The 22,876-nt window shown below is 47.9% G+C and overlaps 1 protein-coding gene across 1 annotated transcript in view; it reads right to left on the minus strand.

Moving 5' to 3' along the window:
* PTCHD1 (patched domain containing 1) overlaps nt 1–22,824 on the minus strand; it is a 40,801-nt gene extending 17,977 nt beyond the window's left edge. Inside the window, exons 1-2 of the mRNA XM_031599317.2 lie at nt 22,387–22,824; nt 11,711–12,371 (exon numbers count right to left, since the gene is read on the minus strand). Of these exons, the coding sequence (XP_031455177.2) occupies nt 11,711–12,371; nt 22,387–22,815 (1,090 nt within the window). The 5' untranslated portion in view covers nt 22,816–22,824. The remainder of the gene's footprint in view (nt 1–11,710; nt 12,372–22,386) is intronic.
* Nucleotides 22,825–22,876: the final 52 nt, after the last annotated feature.

The raw sequence follows: 22,876 nt of genomic DNA on the forward strand, positions 1-22,876 counted from the left end.
ATGGGCAATTAATTTAATTCATCCCATTTTAGGACAGCTGCACACAAAGCTTAATGCCCTCTGATCTCTGCCTCAGCCATGATGAATGTCACACTAGCATGGATGATGCCCACTGACCAGCAGCATTCCAGTTCACAAAGCCCCAGTACAAGCACAGAAAGCTCCAGCTTTCTTCTCCAGCACTTTCTTCTCCAGCCACTTCTCCAGCAACAGGCTGCTCTGGCAGCAGAGCTGGAGAGAGAGGTCCTTCTCATCCTTTGTTATGCTCCTCCTCTCCTACCTGAGCCTGCTGCTTGCCTGCTGCTCCCAAGGCTCCTGCTCCTAGGGCTGCTCTCTGCACCAGACTAACAGGATGACTGGGATTAGAAACATTCACGACATTTTTTGAGAGTTACTTTTTAATCCAAGTTGTTTTCCTGACACCAGTGGCATGAACGATGGGCTGAAAATGGGAATGAGTCATGGCAGGATGCATAGATGTGTCCTTGTGAACTGGACCAGCAAAGCCTGACGTGGAAGCATGGATGTCGCTAGGCTTAAGTCAGGATTTTGATTTAAGGCTTTTGCCTCTATTGTAATGACTCTATCCTTGCAACACTATCGGTTCAGCTATATAGCAGTGCAGTCTCACTTAGGTTAATGCAAGTCAGAAATCATCCCAGTGAACGGAACACTTGTCTGCAAGAGGAATTTAGTGTGCAGTGAGGAAGTGTACAAGTTTACAGAGCACTGGCTATCTTGCACCAGTGTTCTTTGTGGAAATTTGGAAGAGCAACTTAATTCACATTCAGAGTGGAGTGAAATATCATCCACGGAGACAAACACTGGGTGAATTAACATAGAATAGCTAGGATGCTATAAATTCACATCCCATCTTGCTGCCAGCGCAGGCAAGCTCTCAAGAACTGCACTTGTGCAGAATTAGTGTGTGGGAGATCAGAATCATATTGCAGGAATTGCCCTTTCCAAAACGATATCTGTAATAACATATGATATAATGAAGGTGCAATGAATTTTCCTAGCTGACAGTATTAAAAATAACAATGTACATCGCTCAGCTATGTGATTGCTTTCCACAGTAATGTCAACAAAGAAGCTGAGACAATTTCCCTGTGCTGACTTACTTTTTCCAGATAGATCAGTGAGCTCATCAGCACTCGTCTTATGAAAGCCAAGTGAAAACGCTAATCCTGACTCCCTTTGCCACAGAAGTTGTAACTGACCAGTTGCTGAGGGCACAGGTGACCTGCTCCAGGTGGCCTCTCCCAGCAGGCACAATGTTAATGCAGAACACACCACAGGTTCACAGTGCAGCTGAATAAGCAGACAGAGCAAGAGAATTTGCATCCAGCTGAAGCAAACATCCAGCTTCAGACCCTTATTTACACTAAAATAACAACACAATAGAGCAAATCCAGATCCTTCTACATGCAAACAGGAATAGTACCAAGCCTAACTTAAACAACAGGCCTCTCCAGGTTTATCACAATTTAGTGGTGTGAATTGACCTGAACAGCTAAATCACCATCAGTTACACTCTTGCAACACAAGGATCATTCTAGATGAAATTGGTGGCCCACACACTGTGCTGTAACACTGCAGCTTTGTGGTGTTGATGGCAGACACTGCACAGTTGGACATCCCAAACTGCGCAGACTTTCCTGTCCCAAGCAGTTCTGCTGAGCAAAAAACCATCACAGAGCCACAGAGTATCCTTTGGAAGGGATCCACAAGGATCGTGGAGTCCAACCCCTGGCTCCACTCAGCACCACCCAAAATCAAACCCAACGTCTGAGAGTTTAGAACTCCAGCACTCGGGGCCGTGCCCACAGCCCTGTGCATCCCGTTCCATGCCCACCGCCCTGTGGTGCAGCCCCTTTCCCTGAGCCCCAGCTGCCCTCCCCTGACACAGCTCCATGCCGTTCCCTCGGGCCCTGTCGCTGTCACACAGAGCAGAGCTCAGCGCTGCCCCTCCGCTCCCTGTGAGGAGCTGCAGCCGCCATCAGGCCTCCCCTCAGCTCCTCTGCTCTGCACTGAGAAAACACAGGGACCTCAGGTGCTCCTAAAACGCCTTGTCCTCATGGCCCTTCACCATCTTTACAGCCCTCCTTCCAGTGCCCTGCAAGTCTAGCTTGCTTGTTCTGTGCTTGTCTGGGTGTTTCTGACAATCCACTCACTGTAGGCAGCCGACCATCTTAGATGTGTTCTCCTGCCCAACACGAGTGAAGTGCCAAGAACACAGCCTGACTTCACACCTCCAAGCATGGGCTCAAGGGGCAAGTACCTCCATATATAGTAAGGAAATGCACAGGGGAAAAACAAGATAGTACTGGTATAGGTATATGCTGTACAGATCACAATGCTTTCCTTAACCTACATCATAACTGGACAACAGCTATGGCAGCATACCTCAAGCATATAGCGCTGTTGGGTAGGTTCAGTATTTGCAGTTACTGTCTGAAAGACTAGTACATTTTACATATATATTAATAAGGTACACTATGCCTGCAGATGTTAACAACTTTATTGGGATCTTCCCCAAAAGAGAAGCATACTTCTTATATATGTCAACCTGCTGGGCAGTAAGGCACAAAAGCAGCAGATCAGGCTCTGAGGCTGCTTTACATCTGCATACAGCCATTTCTTCTCAATTGCTGGGGCCAATCTCCCCAGGCTCCCTTAGATCCATCCCAGCCAGAAAGCCCTGGTTAAGTCCATGTGGCTCTCAGCTTGCTGCCAGGACCACAAATATGAGCACCATGGTGCATTCACACCAGACAAAAACCTGCCTCAGTCTCCTGGAAGATCATCATTGTGCTTTGTGCTGTATTTACTTGGCAGAAAACTAAGAGAGATGTTTAATACTAAGCTGGAAGTATCTGCTGTGTTTCACAGCTGTGGGTGGCTGTGCCCACAGGAGCGCAGCAATGCAGAGCAAGCGTGCCTGCACACCACGCAGCACGAGCTGCTGCACGCAGAGAAGAAATCATCAGCTGGTGCTCCGTGCTTTATGCTAGGAGACCACAGCGTTATTTTTAGGTTTAGATCTTGCAGAAAGATTCTCTGGGCTGTTCAGCCTGAGCTCAGATTGCTCAGTGCGTAGGCAGGAAAGCAGTGTGTTTCTTGCAGTCCAGCACAAGGTTTCTGTCTTGTTCAGGTCTTGCGCAGAGCCTCCAAGCACAGCGCAAAAGGGGCTCGTTTGCTCCTAACACCCACACAGATCCGCTGCCCGGCATCGTTCTGATCTCAGCTTTCTGAATGTCTGATTTAATATCCCATCTATCTTCTCTCTTTTTCTAAAGATAATTTTTGAGAACGCAGCACAGGATTAGCACTCTCTGTGCTTTTGTCTGTTTTGGTCAGTGTTCACTCTTTCTGAATCACTCTGAGTGCACATTTGTACAAAGGATATGCTGATGGAAAGGAGCACCCTCACGCTTTCTGTCTTGCTGTACATACCCAGAACCAGTGATACCGGGGTACAGGATACACGATCTTTCCTCACAGCAAACAATCAACAATGGTCAGACCTCTCAGAAGCCAATACAAAGCACAAGCTAATTTTAAGAGCACGATCTATATGATACCATTGAAACTAAAGTCATTCTAGACAGAAGTCCTTAGCTCTGAAGTCATGCACACACACAAGACAGATGCAGTTATTCCCGTATTTTTTCTGTCTGTTGGGAGAAGAGAAGCAAAGAGCAGAAGTATTTTAAATAGCTACAACTAAACTGTGCCTCAGTACTCATAGTCCTCATGTTACTCTGACCACTAATTAGCAATGACAGTAACATCATTCGTCACTTCTAATTTTTGGTGGATATGAAAACTATACATTATAAAAAGCCATCTTCTCACTTAATAGTGCATTTTCAAAATATTTTTAAAATCAAACCAAATTCAATTAAAATCTCTCAAATCAAACCAGTTATTACATAGGTTGCTCCAAAAGTAATGCCTCCTATTTATTTACATGGAAGCTACAACAGCAACAAAGAGCACAGTAACACTATATGACAGAGCAAATTCTCAGCTACAAAAGACTGCTTTTCAATAGTGTTATGAGCTCTGCATTTTCACCAGCAATGAACAAGAGCCTGCATGCTGCTCTTGGAAAAATCTGCACCTGTGGATGTGATTCACTGTCACTGTCACTACTTTTGAAACGCACCATCCACCCCTCGCTGTGCTCACATTCACTGTTAAGTCTCCAGAAACATTCAGTAAGTGTCAATGAAATGTCAGTAGGTGCCATTTTTTTCTTCGTGGAGGAATTCAAGTGTTGCATGGAACGAAACGTAATGGAATATTGTTGGGATGGTTTGACCTCTACTGTCATACCACCATCACCTGCTTCTGACATCATGGGCGAACACCATAAAGTAGGAGGCATTACTTTGAGAGCAGCCCGCATATAGCGATATATGGGTAATCCAGCAACTACCTGGTTAATCTTGAATTGTGCCATTTATTTCAATGCAAGTTAAAAAGACTGATTTAGCATTTGGGAAAATGCTGTGTTTTGCTTGGATCATTATTTTTGAAGCAGTGTAATATTTGAGTTTCTGTTGTTACAGTGGTAGCAAGAATGTCAGATAAGCACATTTTAAAAACAGGAATACATTTGAGAGGAAATTTGAGTGGCTTTTTTATTTTGAGAAAGATAAGCAAAGCAAGTTACGATTCAAAATCTACTTCTAGATACACAGGGAATATTTCATTCCCCTGAAAAAAAGGTAAAGGCTTGTCTTGGTGCTTAAGTAGCACACTGTCAAGTCTGTTTAAATGTGTGACTTGCTTTCCTCTGTTTTTGGAAAAGACCTGGCAAAAGTTGAAAGTCATATTTCACTCAGCGCGATGGAAGGAGTTGAGCATTGATGAAATCTGATTTTAGCTGTTGGAATATTTACATCTGTGCGTCATGATCGTCTACCCCCCTATTTGAACCTTCTGCAGAGCTGACCTGACGGAACTGAAGCAGAGCCAGAAGTGCTCAGTCAGGCTGAGAGGAACACATGGGGAGTAGAGTGGCCACTTGGGATGGGGACGTCTTGCACCGGGGTGGCTAAAAAATGACAGGTGTGGCCAACAAGCTTCACTGAGATGCATGAAACTCAAGCCTTGCTGGCCAAGGGGATTGTCAGATGTAGAGTTAAGTATCATCAGGCTTGTCTTGCACCTGACATGCTTAGAGAACTGCAAATGGATTTTCTCCCTGAAGTGAGCTTTCAACAGATTTTATGCACGTTGTGTAAAAAAGCCAATAACTTAAAGGTAAATGAAAGCTACCTGCAATCATCTGTGAAAGGTTAACGCTCACCACGCAGCAGAATAGCCAAGTGACACACTGTGCCTGACAGTTACTGATGGCAGAGCAAGGCACAGTGAGCATATCTGGGGCGAAATCAGCTTTTACATCTCTTTTGAATTTTTAAGCCCACAAGCCAGAATATCATTTGCTTCTAGGAGATTTTTTTCCTTGTGGAACACAGCACAGTGGAATATGGATTAGTTTACCACACTTCAAGCTGCCTTTTCTGGTGAGAAAGCTGAAACCAAAACAACTCACGCATACTTATTCCAATTTAACTTAACGTAATCCATCTCCACCAGTGTCCTCCTTCAGAACACAGAGGTCTCACCACCTGAAATCCACAGCCCCCTGCCATATGTGCCTGTCAGCCACCTCCTGTTTGGGGAATGCCATTTACGAGAGACAGTAAATGCGATGGGGACCTAAAATGAAAAGTTGCATCAACTCCTAATGACCTTCCCCAGGTCTCCGTGGAGCATCTGAGTCTAGTATGCAAAGTATTAGAGAATCATGGAAGGGCTTGGGTTGGAAGGGACCTGCAAGCCCACCCAACCCCAACCCTGCCGTGGTCAGGGCTGCCCCACACCAATTCAGGCTGCCCAGGGCCCCATCCAACCTGGCCTTGAGAGCCTCCAGGGATGGGGCACCACAACTCCTCTTCACAGTTCCTCTTCTCCATAAAGCACTGTATTTCCTGAGTCCATACATGTAAAGGCTTCACTGGTATCTGTGGTGGTGAAAAGGGAACATGGGTGCATGCTGGCCGTGCTGCCATCACACCTGACTGGCTTCACATGCAGTTCTTGCACTGCTCAAGAAAGAGTTGTCATGACAGTGTCTAAAACACTGTTACTGTGTGTATTTTAAACCTATCTCCTTTCCATGCCTCTGTGGCTCGTTAGCATTCAGGTTCCTCAATGGATTTAGGGCAACAGATCTGTCAGGAGGAGAACTGGAGTGAGAGAGGCCAGCAGGCGAAGGAGGTGGTTCTTCTACCTGCCTGCGGATTGAGAGTCGTAGTTTGGGTGAGAAGACTGTAGTAGGCCGAGGGAGAAGGGCTGTGCCAGGGGCCTTCCCCTCCAGGAGATGGCTGAGGGACTGCAGAAGATGCTTGGCTACTCAGAGAGGCGAGGAACAAAAAAAACTGATTAGGAACATAACTGAGCAGAGCAAGATTGAATTGGGAAGGCTGAGCAGATGGAGTGACAAAAAAAGCCCACAACAGTGTGCTTCCAGGGTGTCCCTGGAGCCTTTGGCAGAGCAAAATATGCAAGGGATGAACAGTGGAAATCACTGGGAAAACTGAAGCAGCAGCAATCTTACTGCAGGGTATGGTGGGAAACTATTTGGGAGCTAAGGATGCTATTGAGGAACACTGAGAAAAGGGCTGGAGCAGTGGATACAGCTACAGCCAAGGAGAAAAAAATGAAGAAAGCTGGGGAAGAACAAAACACACTGAAAGCAGTGCTGGGATAAGGGAAGAGAGTGCTGCACCTGGAATGAGAAGATGGGCGAGATCTGCTGCAGGGGGCTGCCCCAAAATGCAAATGAGATGAGGGAGAGGAGAATGGGATGAGGGAAAGCATAGGGTGATGACCCAGCTGAGAAGAGCAGATTTCTCCCAGCAGGCAGAGATGGAGGGTCAGGTTGGCAAGAGAAGTGAGAGAGCTCAGTGCAGGGAATAAAGACAAGAGAGGCTCAGTACACTTCACATTTTTATTAGCTGACAGCAGAGAAAACGGTGGAAAAATGTTATACAAAGTCAAACATCTGCGTGTCTGTTACCTTTACGTGTGGACTGAAGGGTACCTCAGGAGATGTTTCTTTCTCTTTGTAAATCTTTATATGTAACCAAAGTTGACACTTTGGTTTTATTGAATATAGCAAACACATGGGTGCTTGATAGGGGAGATAATGAATGCTTTTAGGGCTTACAAATCTGGCATATGTCACAAGTCCCTAGTGAGGCTGGTACCTTGCAAGCTGATCAGGGACCCTGAACCCTGCTGGCCCAGCTCTGCATCACTTGCGTTCCTAAGGGGCTGTACAGTGGCTGCTCCGGTCCTTTTTTCCCTTTAACCTTTGCTGTCCAGCCTCCAGCATCCCCGTGGCCCCAGTGCAGAGCCCTCAGCAAGCAGTCCTGCCCCTGTGCTCCCTCCAACCCAGAATCCAGAAGCTGTGACCACACTGCAGGAGCTGCTGTGGTGCCATGACACAGGAGCTCGGAGTGAGGGATACAGTAAGAGAGTCCCTCCCTGCTGTGTTAGTTTTGGCACCAGGCTTGTTCCCCTTCAGTTTACAGAAAGCTTCAAACTCAAGCTGCTCTCCTAACTGCTAGCTGTGTTTCCCGTGCCAGTTCTACCTCGGACCCGATGCTAAATATAAGCGTGTGGAGCCAGCCCTGTGTCTCTCCCCTATTTGGCAGTGCCTGGCACCACCAACCGCTCTACGGAACTGAGCCCTGCCACCCAGCTGGTGGCTGGGAAAAGCTGTGTTCCTCCCCTCTAAGTATCTCCTTAAGGACAGAGGGCAGCACGCAGTTTGCTTCTGAGCCCCCATGTCTAGTGTTGTGCTGCACCTGCAAGAGGTAAGAAACTCAGGCCAGAATCTCACTCAGCCAGCCCTGCTGCTTGATCAGTGCCTTGTTTTGTGGCACTTTTTTTTTTTTTTTTTTTTTTTGAGGAAACTGGTATTTTTATAGGATTGGCAGTTATTAAACAATATTTAATGCATAAAGGAAAACTTGCAATGAATACATTAGCATCTGTGCCAGACCAAACATCTGTACATTTCAGTGGAACGAGCAGCAGGAAATCAGAATTTTGTTTCTGCTTTTCAGCTGGCACAACAACTCAACTATTTTCAATTCGTCTGAATTAGGAAGAATTTGTTCTTTTGGTATATAATTCTTAGGGTCAAAAGCGGACAGACTGCAGCCAAGTATTCCATGTGAACCAGGCATGTGAGTACCTCTGCCCTTACACGACTCTGCTAAATGCGGGTGGCAGCAGCTTCAAGGAACCGGCTAACTCTAAATACACCCAGATGAATGGTGGGAGCCTGCCAAGCTGATGAGAAGATCCCCACCAGACCTGCTGAGCCTTCCCTGGAGAAGAGGGAGGCTGCAGGCCGCATGCAGCCTGCTAGCCTCCTTGCAGGGGGAATCCTGTACAGGCATTGGCCCTGGGTACAGGCAGGCATTGGTGACTGCATTACCACAACTCAGTGAGTTACCTTTCATCAGCTGAGCTACTGTAACCTGCCTTAATTAAAGAGGAAAATAAATTAGGAGACAGTACACTGAAGGTGATTAAATCCAAAACACAGGAGGTTTAAAGTAATATGTTGTATTTAACAGGTGGGGAAAGCAAAAGATGTTCCTGCCTGCTCACACTGTCTGAGCTTGGGAGTGCAGCTTGCTTAGCTGTGCTAATTTCAGTACTTGTAATTGTCCCAGTGGTGCTGAAGCTAAGGACGAACACACACAGAGGCTGGCACCCTTCCCTGCAGATTGCTTGTTCTTGGAAATGGCTGGTGCTGAGGGATGCTAAGGGAAACATGATGGGTAAAAATGAGCATTACAGAGCGCACCGAACCGAGGGTTCTGCGGCCATGTTGTCTAAATGATTAACACAAACTTATGACTGGATGAACGACCAGAGCTATTCCAAAAGGAATTCCTGAAAATATGAGAAAGTGGGTAATTGCAACACATTGCCGACCATCTTCAGTGAACGTATCTTGGAATAGCAGTGATGACATCAGGGTGAACTTCGCAAACAGGAGCAGTGGTGTGATATAAATGAGACGTTCAGCAAGGACAAGGGTAAACCTCATACTGGAACCATCGGTTGTGCATACATGGCAGAAAGCAGCATGCATGGTCGGTGAAACACCGCGTGCAACAAACCGAACGCCAACCACTTCAGATTGCTGCAAAAAATGAATGTCATGTGGGGATATATGAACAGGAGTGCCATATGTGAGATGTGTGAAATAATCCTCCCACTCTGCTCGGTGCTGAAAGCCTCAGCCCAAATCCTGTGCCCAGCTCCAGGCACCGCACTCCACAGAGGATGTGGAGCAGCCAAGAGCAATGAGTTTGCTGTAAGGCCAGGAAGAACCACCTGAGGGAAGCTGGGATGGAAAAGAAGAGGACTGCACAACTGGAAGTGTTCCCAAATATGTCAAGAAAAAGAAAATACATTGTTTTCCAGATGCTGTGGATGAATAAGGGCAGCTGAGCTGCGAAAGGGGAATTCGGGTTAGACATGATGCCAATGCTGCAGAGGTAGCACAGTGAGCGATAGCGGGAAGCGCTCCAAGGAGGCAGAGCTGGGGAAGACATGATGTTGTCCTGCAGCAGAGGTCAGACCATGTCTGGGAAGCCCCCTCAATTCACAGTGCTGATGGAAAGTTAAAAATCCTCAGCTGCTACAAACCAAGGAAACTTCATTAATGATTTATACTAGCAGAGGGGCCTTGCCCGAAATGTGTCCAGCGTAAGCGTTTTTTCTATCTAATTTCTGCTTTTAGCCATGAGATTATGAGTAATAGCTATGGGACTACACTGTTAGACAGAAATCCTTTAGCTTTCTAAAGGTCAGTTAATCTATGATCTAATCTGATGGTCACTGAAATTAAGTGGAAGTAGCTCAGCCAGCTATAATGGAAAGTGGTTTGTGTCTCCAGCCTTCAGCTACCTTGAGCTAAACCTTCCTCTGCAAGCAAAGTGATGTATAGGAATGAAGCACATTTTGAAATGCATGATGAATCTTGTTGTTTTACTGCAGCAGAAAAAAAGAAAAAAAAAAAAGAAAGAAAAGTCATGCCTTTCCAGCTATTACTGTTTTAAAGCAGCTCTCATTAAAAACTCCTAACCTCAGTGCAGCCAGGGAAGTGTGTGAGATTCCCATGAACACACTGCTCTGCCCTGGCTTGCTCACAGTGAGAGCTGAGCTGTGCATCTGAAACTCACTAAGCACAATCAGATTTTTTGTAATGATCTGTAATATTTAAGGATTCCAAATCTCAGTGTAGCCACTATCAGCGAACTCATGATTTGAAAGGCTGCCCCGGAAAGCAGCAGCCTTGCTCCCTGAAAAGAGGTAATATTTCATATTTCAAAGTAACCTTCCCCAGGCACTTTCCTTTCAGAGGCTGTACTTCAGACTGTTTTCCTGCTATGGCTACTCTTTGTAGCTTACACAGACTACTTACTTTGAGAAAGAGATTTTTCTAACACATGCAAAAACATAAGAACCCACAAAAGAAAACAAAGACCCTGGTCAGAAAGCCTTCGACTCTGATTCCTTGTGCCGTTTCTCCTCTAGATGATGAGGCAGTTTAATTTACACGGATATCACCTGAAAACAAGAGTGACACGCTGCAGCCGATCCAATGCAGCTGAACTCTCTTTGTCACCAAATACATTCTGCACATTAGCTGGTAGTGTGAGGCACTGAAGCATAGTCTTTAATTAAAGTGCAACAATACCACAGATACAGCACGGGCATGGCACAGGAACCTGGTGCTCGGTATAAAAACAGCTGTGCTGAAATGCGACGTATCACTACATGATGCGACTAAGTCAGTGAAGGCACTCTTACTCTTGAAATCTGAAGTATTCCTGAGCACTGATTTTCAGCTGGGAAAGCTGTGATCAAATCAATGCATGTATTATTCTCCACCAATAAACAATGCTGGGAACGAGGGCACATTAAACACCTACGGCATGTGGAGCTTTTCACGCTGCTCATGAACCAAACACAAACACAGAGGCTGTGAGATCCCCAGAGCTCCTTCTGCCCCTTGGGAAGCCCTCTGCCTGTCTGGTTGGAGGGCAAACATCCTGAACCACCGGCACCAACACAAAGGCACGAGATCACAGCTTGGGAGCTGCCTGTCCTCCTCCTGCCCTCCTTCCCATCCTCCAGAAAAGATCCCGCAGCACAGCGAGGGGCTGCAGCACAACGCACAGGGAGCTCCTGCCCTGCATTGCTCTGCTCTGCCAAGGAGCGAGCTCTCCATCCGCCCTTTATTTGTCAGGGCAGCCGATACTGCCAGTCCAGCAAGAGAGCCACGCGCAGGTCTCCTAAAGCTGGCCACTGAAACGCAGAGCAGCAGCAGCAGGGCTCCTTGCACCGCGCATGGCAGCAGCACGTACTTGGTCCTCACCACCACGTGGGCACTGCGCCATACAGCAGAAACCCAGAAATAATCGCAACGTCCGGGCACGGCACAAGCTGTTTAGGAAATGAGGCGGTGCGGATTTGGCACGGGGCAGTGTTACAGGGAGCAGATACTGGGAGTCATGCAGTGCTGCTTCTCCGCCGGCTGGGAAAGGCGTCAGGGAGGCACAAACACACAAAAGAGAGAGTAGGAGATAGTTACCTAACATGACGAAGGGGATCCCCAGGAAGGTGGAATTGTATTTCCCACCAGTGAGATTGATGATCCCGGCTGCAGTCAGGGTGGCAAGGGTCACGGTCAGCAATCCCAGCAGGCCAAGCCAGGGTTTGCTGCGGACACAATCCTGCATGGAGCAGCAGAGAATGGCCAAGGTGACCACAAGGACCAAGCTTGTGATCAGGTAGCGTTCTGACACCCTGCTCGTCTTCTGGAAATCCTCCTTCAGCGAAGAAGAAGTGAAAGGATACATTTTGACTTTCCTGTTGGATTTCTGGAAAAGTTCAACAGTGTCACAAAAAATGGATTCCCACTTTTCTGCCACCATGTCATTCAAGGAGTTGATTGCCTGCAAGTAGTAGGTGAGCTGAATGGCTTCTGCAGACTTCACCCGGTCTTTGCTGTGCACAGTAACCCCACCAAGCTGATGCCCATTATACACTTCCCTGCCATCCTTTAAGTGAGTAATCGGATAAGTGATTGCAAAATTAGTTCGATTAGAAGAACGAGCAGCCTTTAATTCCTCCAGCACATGCACTATGTCGTCCACTATGCATGTCTTGTCATTGTTCAGGATACATATATGGGCAAACGTGTAATTGAAACCAGGTCTTTGCACTTGGATCCTGGTCACAGCAGAGTGCAACTACAAGGGAAAGAGAAATCACAGACGTTATTCATCAGTTCATCCCGCTCGGCAGCAGCCAGAGCAACAGCGGCTCGCGGCCTCCGTCCCTCTCCTATTCCAGCCAGACAACAGCAGCGAGCGTTCTGGTGGCTGCAGTACTCACGGCAAACTCAGCGCAAAAAAGAAGCATGCATTAAAATAGCAGCATCACTCTCCTGCGTCCCTTGCTGGTATCGTGGGCAGGTGAGGTGGCAGGGACAGCCTGGCTGGCACAGGGGATGTCGTCACGCTGGTGACCCCCAGGCTGCGGGAGGAAGCTTGGATGCAGCCCGCAGAGGAGGGCTGGGATCATCAGCACCTGGAGCTGGCACTGGTTAAACCATCCGCTTTTTGTCTCCCCCTCGACCCCATCAATCCCTCTGCCTACCCTAGAGCGAGAAGTCACAGAACAGCCACCAGCGTTCTCCTCTCTGTTTATCAGAGGAAGCCTTCATTTTAGAGCCCGTGGGCTATCCCTGCTTACTGTTTGCTTTCAGGCAGCTTTTAACGCAGCCCTCCTTTAAAAGTTGCTTTGCATCCTGCTGAAATTTTCCATGAGCTCTGATCCAAAGCACGTTCAGTTATTCTGGAGCATCAAAAGGGCAGAAAGATTATGCTCTCTTCTGACAAAGTACAGAAAAATCGTACAACCCCTTCTGAATCCATTGTAATTAATGCAGAAGAAACATGACATCTAAAAGACATTAAGGGAAGAGCGCTAACAAGTGGGGTTGCAGTATTTTTCAGAAGTAGAGCATTGAGCCTGCTAATGTAGGGAGTCTTAACAAAGTGCAAGCTGGTTTGGGGGTATTTTCCTTATGAAATACCTTGAATCATTGCTGTCACCATGCACATCCTGGTGTGCTGCGTTCATTGTGCAAAGGACACCAATACCTCCCATAAGGGTGCTGCCAAGGCCAGGACCACCTCTCCTCCCACCAAGTCTGAGCCCCAGTGGCTGAGTGTCCTCTGCTATCCTGCAGTGGGTGTGGGGACATCTGAACCTCAACGCTGGGGCCCCCACATGTAACTGCTTCTGCTGCCCAGTGCTGGCACTGCCTGAGACTGACAGCCCACATTCAGCTTGTCTCTAGAGGGGAAATGGCCACTTTCTGCCTTAAGATTTTGAGCAAGACAAAAAGGATGGGCTAATCCTAACAAGGATTGGGACACAATTCCTTGTTTTGTACCTGCATACAGTTTCCCAAGGAGAACAGTAGGTTGCTGCACCCAGCAGAGGCTGGGATTAAGTGACATCTACTGGAACTAGTTCCTTCTGAAGAGAAACGCTGATTATAAAGCAGAAGATAGCACATGGCACAGCAGCACAGCTCATATACTCGTCTGGTGACAAGGGATGACACGTTTAATACTCAGGGCTAAAATCCTGTAGAACTTAAATGGTTGTAGAGACATCTCTGTGCCATTTCAGACCTATTTGCAGAAAAATAAAACCAATGCCATTTGGATGATACTATCAATCTGATTATTTTACAGTTACATTGTACTGTCTGTGATGGAGTATAAATTTAATCAAACCGCCTCCATTCCTCAGGTTGATATGATGTCATATCTGCAAAAATACAAAGTTCTTATAATCTCAGCATTTCTCCAGCAGTTTGGAGGTGTGTTTTTTACACACTTGAGCAGTTTTTATTTTCTACACAAGAACAGTTCAGTACTGACATTAGAAAGACAGATTTGAGAAATGGACTGAACTAATGAACCTTTTCATGGCACTGGGAGAACACAGGACCATATCATGGTGAGAAAGAAATTTTCCATCTTGGTGGGAGAACAAGTAACTTTCTGTGTGACAGATTAGGGGTTCTTGCACAACCTTTCTTCTAAAACCATAATAAAGAGATTTGCAAGAAAGTACTGGAGAAATGAGCCTGCATTGGGAATTCTTCCCATCTTGCTTTTGCAAAGTTCTTCAAGAGCTGTTTTAGAGCACTGAATTCAAAGGTATGGGTGGGGAAAATGCCCTGGCTTACTGAATCAAAGACAGGCATCTGATTTTAATTTGTTTACAATGGCAGTTGCTGTATGTATTTCATTGACAACAGTTGTAAAGCCAGATGTCATATAGAGAAGTGCAGCTGAGGACAACTAGGAGCAACAAAAGGAATTTACTGCTCGTATTGGATTAACAGTACAACTGCTTCAGAAAGGATTCATCAAGTGACACAAAACAGAGGAAGGGAAACTGTCACACAAGTTTTATCAAACTGTGTGCTGCTATTTACCTACCCTTCCTCCCTGCTGCATTTGCTTCCTTATACATCTGAACCTCTTTCTTTTAATATTTAGGTTATAAAATAACCTCAGCTGTCACAGTTGCTGTAACATCTTCAGCAAAAGGCTGAATACTTGTTGCTCCTTGGGCACAATGATTTTGGGCTCAGGGCCCCACAATGCTCCCATCCTGACACAGCAACAGGGCAGCCAGAAGCCTGGGTCTGCCAGCAGTAGGAGGTATGGATTGCCCTGATGGAGACAACGTCATCATGCTCAGTTCTGAACAGCAGGGAACTATATCCTAAATAAATCCACCAGATTCTCATTTACCCAACTGTTTTCTTATCCTTGCTGATCCTATTAGTAGAGATGGAGAGCTAAAAGAATATCAAAGGCTGCCTGAATAGCTTTCCTTGAAGGGAGACACGTACTGCTTGCTCATCGCTCACAGCCCGTTTGGTTAGCAAGCAATGCAAGTGACCTGGGAGGCAGCTCTCCTCCTGGGAATGCTGCTGGAGTGCTGCAGCACGAGGGCTGTGCAGCACTGCTGGAGTTTTCTGGCCACGGCCGCACACGCTGCTTTTGGCTGAAAGTGCTCAGTCATACAATCATAGACTCATATAATCATAGAATGGTTCTAGTTGGAAGGGACCTTTAAAGGTCATTTAGTCCAACTCCCCTGCAATGCACAGGGACACCTACAGCTAGGTCAGGGAGCTCAGAGCCCTTTTTAGCCTCACCTCGACTATCTCCAGGGACAGGACATCCACCACCTCTCTGGGCAAGCTGATCCAGTGCTTCACTGCCCTTATTGTAAAAAACTTTATCCTTATATCCAGTCTAAATCCCTCAGCAGAACAGCAACTTACATCCCTCTCTCTCCGTGTTTCGACAGAAACACCTTGGTCCTGGCCTTTAAGCCCCATGCTTCCTGATCTGTTCACTTCAAATGGAGTAAAGGTGGCTCCAACAGGGAGATAAATCCCCTCCTGCAAGCAGCAGCAGGTGAGGCTTGTGGGCCTGGTGGGGTGCCAGGATGCTGCTTTTTTTCCTGAGTCCATGCAGAAGATCCAAGGAGCCACATGAAGGGAAGACGAAGACCTCTAGCTCCACCACTTTGCATAGAAGTCCTTTTTGTAATGCAGAAGCAAGTGTCTGCTGCCAGGGTTTGATGGCTCGCTCAGACTACAAGAACCTTCCTACAAGGCACACAGATCCTGTCACAGCAGGGAGGGCTCAGAAACTGCCGATTCACCTGCAAAATGCTCTGATCCCAGAAACCCTCTACGGCCACGTTATGCCATCTGCTAGCCCAATGAAAGCCCATGAGGGCCCAGCTCCTCATTTGTGCAGTCCAGGGAGACAGGGACCGTCAATGGGTCCTACCACAGACCTCCACGCAAGCCTGCATGGAGGCTGCGGGTGAGGCCTGTAAATGCGTCAGCTTCATCAAGCTCCCATTTCATAGAATCATAGAATGTGTTAGGTTGGAAGGGACTCTAAAGCCACCCAGTCTGAACCCCTGCCATGGGCAGGGCTGCCCGCCACCAGCTCAGGCTGCCCAGGGCCCCATCCAACCTGGCCTTGAGCGCCTCCAGGGATGGGGCACAACTGCCTGTCTGGCCAGCTCCCTGCTACTCTGTTTCTCATCCCATTTCTCACTTGTGGAAGGACAGCCTGACCCTGGGAGCTGGGTCAGCCACCAGCTGCAGTATGAAGGGTACACATAGCTAGCCTGTGCTTGTCATACAGCCTGTGAGAACGTGTCTGGCTTTTCTGCGGAGCAGTGCTGTGCAGTGTTTTATAGGTGACATTACTCATCATAAGGACCTGAACACGCTTTGTTACTTGACATATAGTCGATGAATGGCCAACTAGATAAAACTAGTGAGATATACGTATGTCTTCCCCTATTGCAAATGAGCTGGCACACAGAGTCATGTTTTACTCATGGGAGTAAGATCTTTGCCATGCCGTATTACGTGCCTTTGCTAATATTTGATTCCTTCAGTCTTTGTCTAATGGTCAAAACCAAATACGAGCTTCACCTTTTTCAGTGTTGCCAACTCATTATTTTTTGTCATTTTTACCAAATCTGTGGTTTCCTAGAGCATCAGTGGTGCCTGAAGCGGCATTTTTCTTTTTCAATAACCTCAGTTTTCACTGCAAAAAGAAACATCTGATCACACCGTGTGGAGGAAGGCCTGAGATGGCTCAGAAATAAAGTAACGAGTGAACTCATTACATATTACTGCTTAAAATCCCAGCTCTGATTTGAGCTCTGAACTGCCTTCTGGTTTGAAACAGTGGTTCTCTATACAGGCTTCACAAAGCTGGCTCACTCTTTTGGTAAATTTTTATGGGGTACTTGTGCCAAGGAAAATGAAGAGAGGAAAAAACTTTTCTTGGACTGCCTTAAATTTCATCACTTTCTCTACGATCTCAGTAATCTCTGTCATGTCTTACCTTTGCAGAGTGCTTTTTTATTTACTTTGAGAGACTGCCTCAGTGAAAAAGTGAAAGGTTTACATGAGAGAAAAGACTGACAGAGCTTCACAAAAGACAACACTGTGCAAACACGGGCAGAATTAAACTACTAGGAACGTAATTTAACCAGAAGAAGATGTGGACAGGAAGGCAAGGAACTTCTCTAAGAAGGGCCAGACCTTGGGGCCAGCCTGGGCACTTGGGTCCAGTGATATCTGTCAACAAATTCATGGCCTTCAGCAATTAAATCGGGCTTCAGAGGTTGCTGGTGCCAGCAATCTCCCAACCAAGGATGGGGGCTGCATGCACTGCCAGAGGAATAGGCTGGCTGCTCCTAACAGCGTGAAGAACACATTAGAAATTGTAGCTGGACTCCTTGTCCAGCAGTCCTACAGTCAGATTTCCTGCAAATATGCTAAGATGATAATTATGGAAGTAATGCATTTTTACAACTAATTTTCCAGGTGCCTAAAACACTGTGGATTGTATCTTCTCCAAACAATTTTCATGTAATTAAAATCTAAAATTGTTCAAAACACAAAGCATCAACTGAGCTGCTCAAACATGTATGTTGGCAGATACATGTACACGTACACATTTCTGCCTATCCACTTGGTAGCTACAGGTAATCGTGAGCTAAGACATTCCTACTCTGAAGTGGAGAAGCTTTTCTAATGAATGTGATCTTAATTCTGACCAGCAGCATGGCAAGTTTACCTGGATTTGTTTCACCAAGAGGAATACAGCCTGGTTTGGGCTGTATTCTTCAGACTGCTACTGGAGGATGTGATAAGTGGGCAGCACAAGTGGGCTCCTTATGTGGAGCCTGGCCAAGGGCTCTGAAATCCACTTCTCATTGTTTGGCACAGAGGGGAGGACTTCACTCTTGCTGCTGATCACACATCAGCTTGTCTTCTCTCTGTCCTTACAGCACCTCTTGGGGGGCAGATGATGCAGTGGTCACCCTAACGAAGAGCTCCTCCAGCTGAGATATGGCAGATGGCTCCTACTTCACTGTAAAACCTCTAGAGCTGCAAGCTCACAGTCCTTCATGTTCATCATTGTATCTGCTCCTTGTCCTCTGCCTCAGCAGGAGTGAGGGGGCTGTCCTATACACCCCAATGTCAAGGCTGTTTTTCAGGTCACTTAGTCAGGAATCTTCTGCATGGTCACGTTAGCCAGCTGTACTCCTGCAGCACCATCTGGACACCAGTGGCCAGGCTTCGGTGGCCAAAGCTGTGTGGCATCCCTGACCCCTGGGCCTCATCTGGAGCATGACATCCCCTCAAGAGATTCTGTCCCCTCAAGCACTGTGCCACAGGAGGCAGAACCTCGCGTGATGACCACATGTCTGGTGGCTGCCCCTCTGCAGCATGCTGCTGGCTGTCCTTCCCTGGCTGCGCCCAGATCTCACCTGTGTATCTTAATTCTCATCTGTTTTCGCATAAGATACGTTTTAGCCCTGCAGCATTGTGCTGCTATGACAACAGGCTTGCACTTCTGCTGCTTTCACACCCTTGTTTTTCTTGTATTAGGACTCTTCCCCTCATCTTACAGCCTTGCTCTGAAGACATGACTTCATCCTTTAATTTTTGTAGCAGAATTCATTATTTGTTCTGCTGGCAATTCCTTTAGAAGCGCCGTTAGCGCGGGAGCTATGCAGAGAAGGTGGAGACTACTTATCCATTGCTAGATCTGCAGCTGGCTGTCTGCATCCAAGCATTCAGAAGTAGCGAAGTTTTGAAATGCAGGGTCGGGTGCTTACGCTAGTCAGAGCTGCACCAGACCCAGCCCTCAGTTCTGCTACAGCCAGCACTGAAACAATAGCTTCAGCATGCCATGTTGGTACAGCAAAACAATTAGAGATAACACAAACATGGGAACACAAACATAGCTGTTTCCTCCACGAGTTTCCTCACACATAGAAAATAAATGGGGAAATCCGGGCAGACTGTGGACAGAGTGTGCAGGCACACATGGGCACAGACACAGCAATTAAGGGGCAGAGGGAGGAAAAGAAATCCAAACAAGCATGAGGTCTGCAAAAATTTAGAGTTCAACTGTCTTGTTTTGCAACAATCACAAGTTATGTAGCACTTAAATAAATGTGTCCTTATACGTGAATATCTAATTTCGGTATTTGCTTGTATGTGCCAATAGGTATTTAACCAGCTAACTATACGCCCTGATGGCCAGTTCATAGGAAAGAGGCAATGCACAACCAGAGTCTGAAACTCTGTAGTCGGGACATTTTTCTTTAAGAAATAAACTTTTATCTACAGATTTTCATATAGGCAAACTGTAAATACAATCCCTTTCAGTATGGAATGTCACATTTCATTCCCTTTTCATCTGTAAATCTTAAGTAGAGTTACTGGCAAAAAAAAAAAAAAAAGTACTGTGTTAATGTAATGAACAGTAATAAAAGTGGAAGACAGGATATTCTTCTGAAAAAAAAAAAGGAAGCTTTCATAAGAAAACTAAATTAGATTGTAGAATAATGCAGTTAACTCACTGTAAATATGGAGGAATGAAGAGGCTCAAAATGATGAGTGTCTCAAATCCTGGCTTAGTCAGGATGTACTTTCAAGGGTTCAAAACACCTGGTTAGGTCCGCGTTTCCTGTGAGCCTGCATATCCTGAACCTGCCAAGTTTCTAGCTGCAAGTCGAAGTAAGGCAGTGACCTGGTAGGGGGCTGCTCTTACACTCTTTTCAGGCTGGATTCTAGGCTTAGATGAGTTGTACAGAAATTATACAATCTTCTGAACTTCTGCAGGATGGTGCTCACCAAAAATCCAAATTATTTTTGTTTCTCCAAATGTTTCTTGGAAATACAGGGATAAGTGCAGATCTTCAGTTGGGTGTCAGTCCTTCCTATCTTTCTTTCTTTTGACAGAATGGAATCTTGAGGAAGAGAGAGGCCCTACACATTGACAGCCAGTGCCTTGTGCCCAGCTGTCATCACTTCCCTCCAGTATCTCTCAGCTTCAGGATCATCTCTTGCCCACCAAGACTCTCCAGAGGCTTCAGTTGGATTAGTTCAAGGCCAGAGAATCAGGACAGGTTTAGGTTTCTCCCCGTCTCTCTTCTACAGATGACCACACCACCTGGAAACGTGATGGATGGCAGGCGCAAAAACAGTTCAAGCATTTATGGGGAGAGTTATGGGAATTACGGATGGACATTTACCCAATTTAATCAAAGCTATTACAAGAAGGCAGTCACATGCTTCCCTGATAATGAGAGCAGAGTCTTGCACAGAGCAGCTAGCACACCCAACAAGGCCAACTGGCACACATAGGCTGTCAGCTCCTGTTTGGGGCACGTGCCTGGGGTTTGGGCACGGGGCTGGTCCCTTCACCACCACTGCCAGCCAGCCAGCAGGGAGCTGCATAGCTGTGGCACCTGGAGCTACTTGGGCTGACAGCGCGCCTGTCAGAACTGCACTGCGCTAACCACAGCACTTCAGAGAAGCCACCGAAGAACTTACCACAATAATGAATGAATTAATTAGGATATTATAGTGACTAACTTTTGACAGTACCACTAAGTTTCAGCTGTTCAGACCCCAAAACTTCATATCCCTTTACCAAGGGGATGATAATGGAAGCTCACTTCTTCCTCTGCCGCAGACAGAGAACATCTCTTTCCCTTCTGTGAGACCAGGGCAGCAGTAGCAGCACTGGGCACTCCTTGCCTGGCAAGGTAGAGGACAGCAGGTCAGGGAGCCCAGAAAAGCTCTTTCTTGGGGAGGCAATGCTCCCCCAGGAAAGGGGAGGTGAGCAGTGTAATACCACTCACAGGTGGGATGACACTGATGCGCAGCATCTAGAGGTGCATGGCTTTGCCCTGGGGCCTGAGGGAATTTTTTAGATGGTTTTGCTCCTTTCTGCCCTCCACGTACGGATACGTGTGTAGGAGAACCTTGATGGCCCCTCTCTCTCTGCCTCCTCCTCTTGGTGAGCCCTGCTGACACAGAACGATATGGCCCTGCGTCGCAGCCTGCATGGTGACACGGGGAGCCAGGAGCTCTCCTTCCCAGGTGGCTGTGCTGACCTGCTGGGCACCTCAGGCTGCACAGACACAGCTAGGACAAGGGATGGGATCTTTTCTGCAGAAGGCAGGCTGGGATTAATTAGATAAGTAAGGAGTTGGAAATAATGCATCAAAGATGCCTGACAACGTCAGATTAACGGTATGAGTAAACAGGCAAATGGCAATGGTGTTCATTATCTCACCGAATAAGAAATAATCATTCTGTTGGCAAATTCTGCCTGTTAAAAAATGAGGCAGCGTTAAATACTGACAACTTTCTAAGTTATGGCTCTTTGGCTGATATGATAAATCTGACGCAGAAGTTTGCTCGTGGAGAGCTTCAGCATTTATTTGTGTGTCACTGTGCTATCGATAGAACCACAGATCTCCAGAGAAAGCAGCAGCGCAGAGAAAAAAAATCCATTGCCATCATTACCCTATGACTGAGTAAGTGTGTGCGCTGGATGCGGATGCAATCCACGGCACAAGGAAATGAAGGAATGAAAACCGCCTCTGGAGTTTTCTCGCTCGGCGGTGACATACATCTCTGTGCCTGCGCTCGGCAGCGCGGTGTGCCCAGCACTGCTGGGCAATACAGAGAAAATGGGATACGGAGCACACGGAGGGGCACTGCACTACAGCTCTTTGCATGGCTACACTATAACAGTTATTGCCGTGCTTAGCGAGGGGCGCATCTCCCCGAAGTGCCTACACGCGCTATCTGCGCCCATGTTCTCGCTAGGGAAGGGGCACTCCCCGGAGCCGCCGAACAGATTTTACGCTGGTTCTGCGCGGTGTGACAGCCCGACACAAGCGGTGCCGAGCCCCCGGGCTTTCCATACACCAGAGCGGACGTGGGGCTGAGCCTGCCACACCTCTGAGCTATGCGCACCATCCGAGCCCTGCCCGGTGAGCTCGACCCTCCCGGCACACGCTCGCTCCCGTCCTCCCCGCTCCGACACCGCGGCGCAGCGCTCCGGCACACGCTGCGGGGAACGTCCCGCTCCGCGCCGCGGGCAGAGAGATGCTGTCAGCGCTGCCGGCTGCGCTCGCTGTGGGAGACGGCTCGGTGCTGCCCTTCGCCGTGCTCCCAACCGCTCGCGGAGTTTCCCGAGCCGCCCCAACTCGGATAAAACACGCGCGAGCGCAGGGAAGGAGCGCGGGGCCGGCGGTGCGGTGCCCCCTGCGCGCTTCCCAACTGTTGCGGGAGGCGGCGGGGGCCGCGGTTACCTTGAGGATGAGATCGGTGTGGTGCTGGTCCAGCATGTTGGCCTTGCGGAAGGAGGTGATGATCACCCGGCCGTAGCGCCCCGGCGTCTGCAGGTCGGAGTAGAGCCGGTGCTTGGAGCGGTTCACCGGGAAGAGGCTGTCCACCAGGTTCCGCTCGATCTTGGCCAGGCTGTGGGTGGGGGCCAGGAGGTGCTCCACGCTCTCCTCCACCTGGTAGCGGCTGAAGCTGGCGCCCAGCAGGATGGAGATGAGCACGGGCGCCGAAGCGAAGAACACCGGGTGGCTGGCGACGAAGTGGCCGAGCCGGGAGAAGGACGTCCCCAGCCCCCTGTGCAAGACCTGCCGCAACATCCTAGTGCGGAGGGCGCGCAGGAGGGCGAGCGCCGCGCCGGGGCCCCCGCGGCTCCCCCACGGCCCCCGCAAGACCATGGGGCGGCCCCGCCGGGCGCCGCCTCCCCGCCGGCCGCGGCTGCGGGGGGCCGGGGGCCGC

This window comes from Phasianus colchicus, chromosome 1, assembly GCF_987193195.1.
Source record: "Phasianus colchicus chromosome 1, bPhaCol1.hap1.1, whole genome shotgun sequence".
NCBI classification, from domain to species: Eukaryota; Metazoa; Chordata; class Aves; order Galliformes; family Phasianidae; genus Phasianus; species Phasianus colchicus.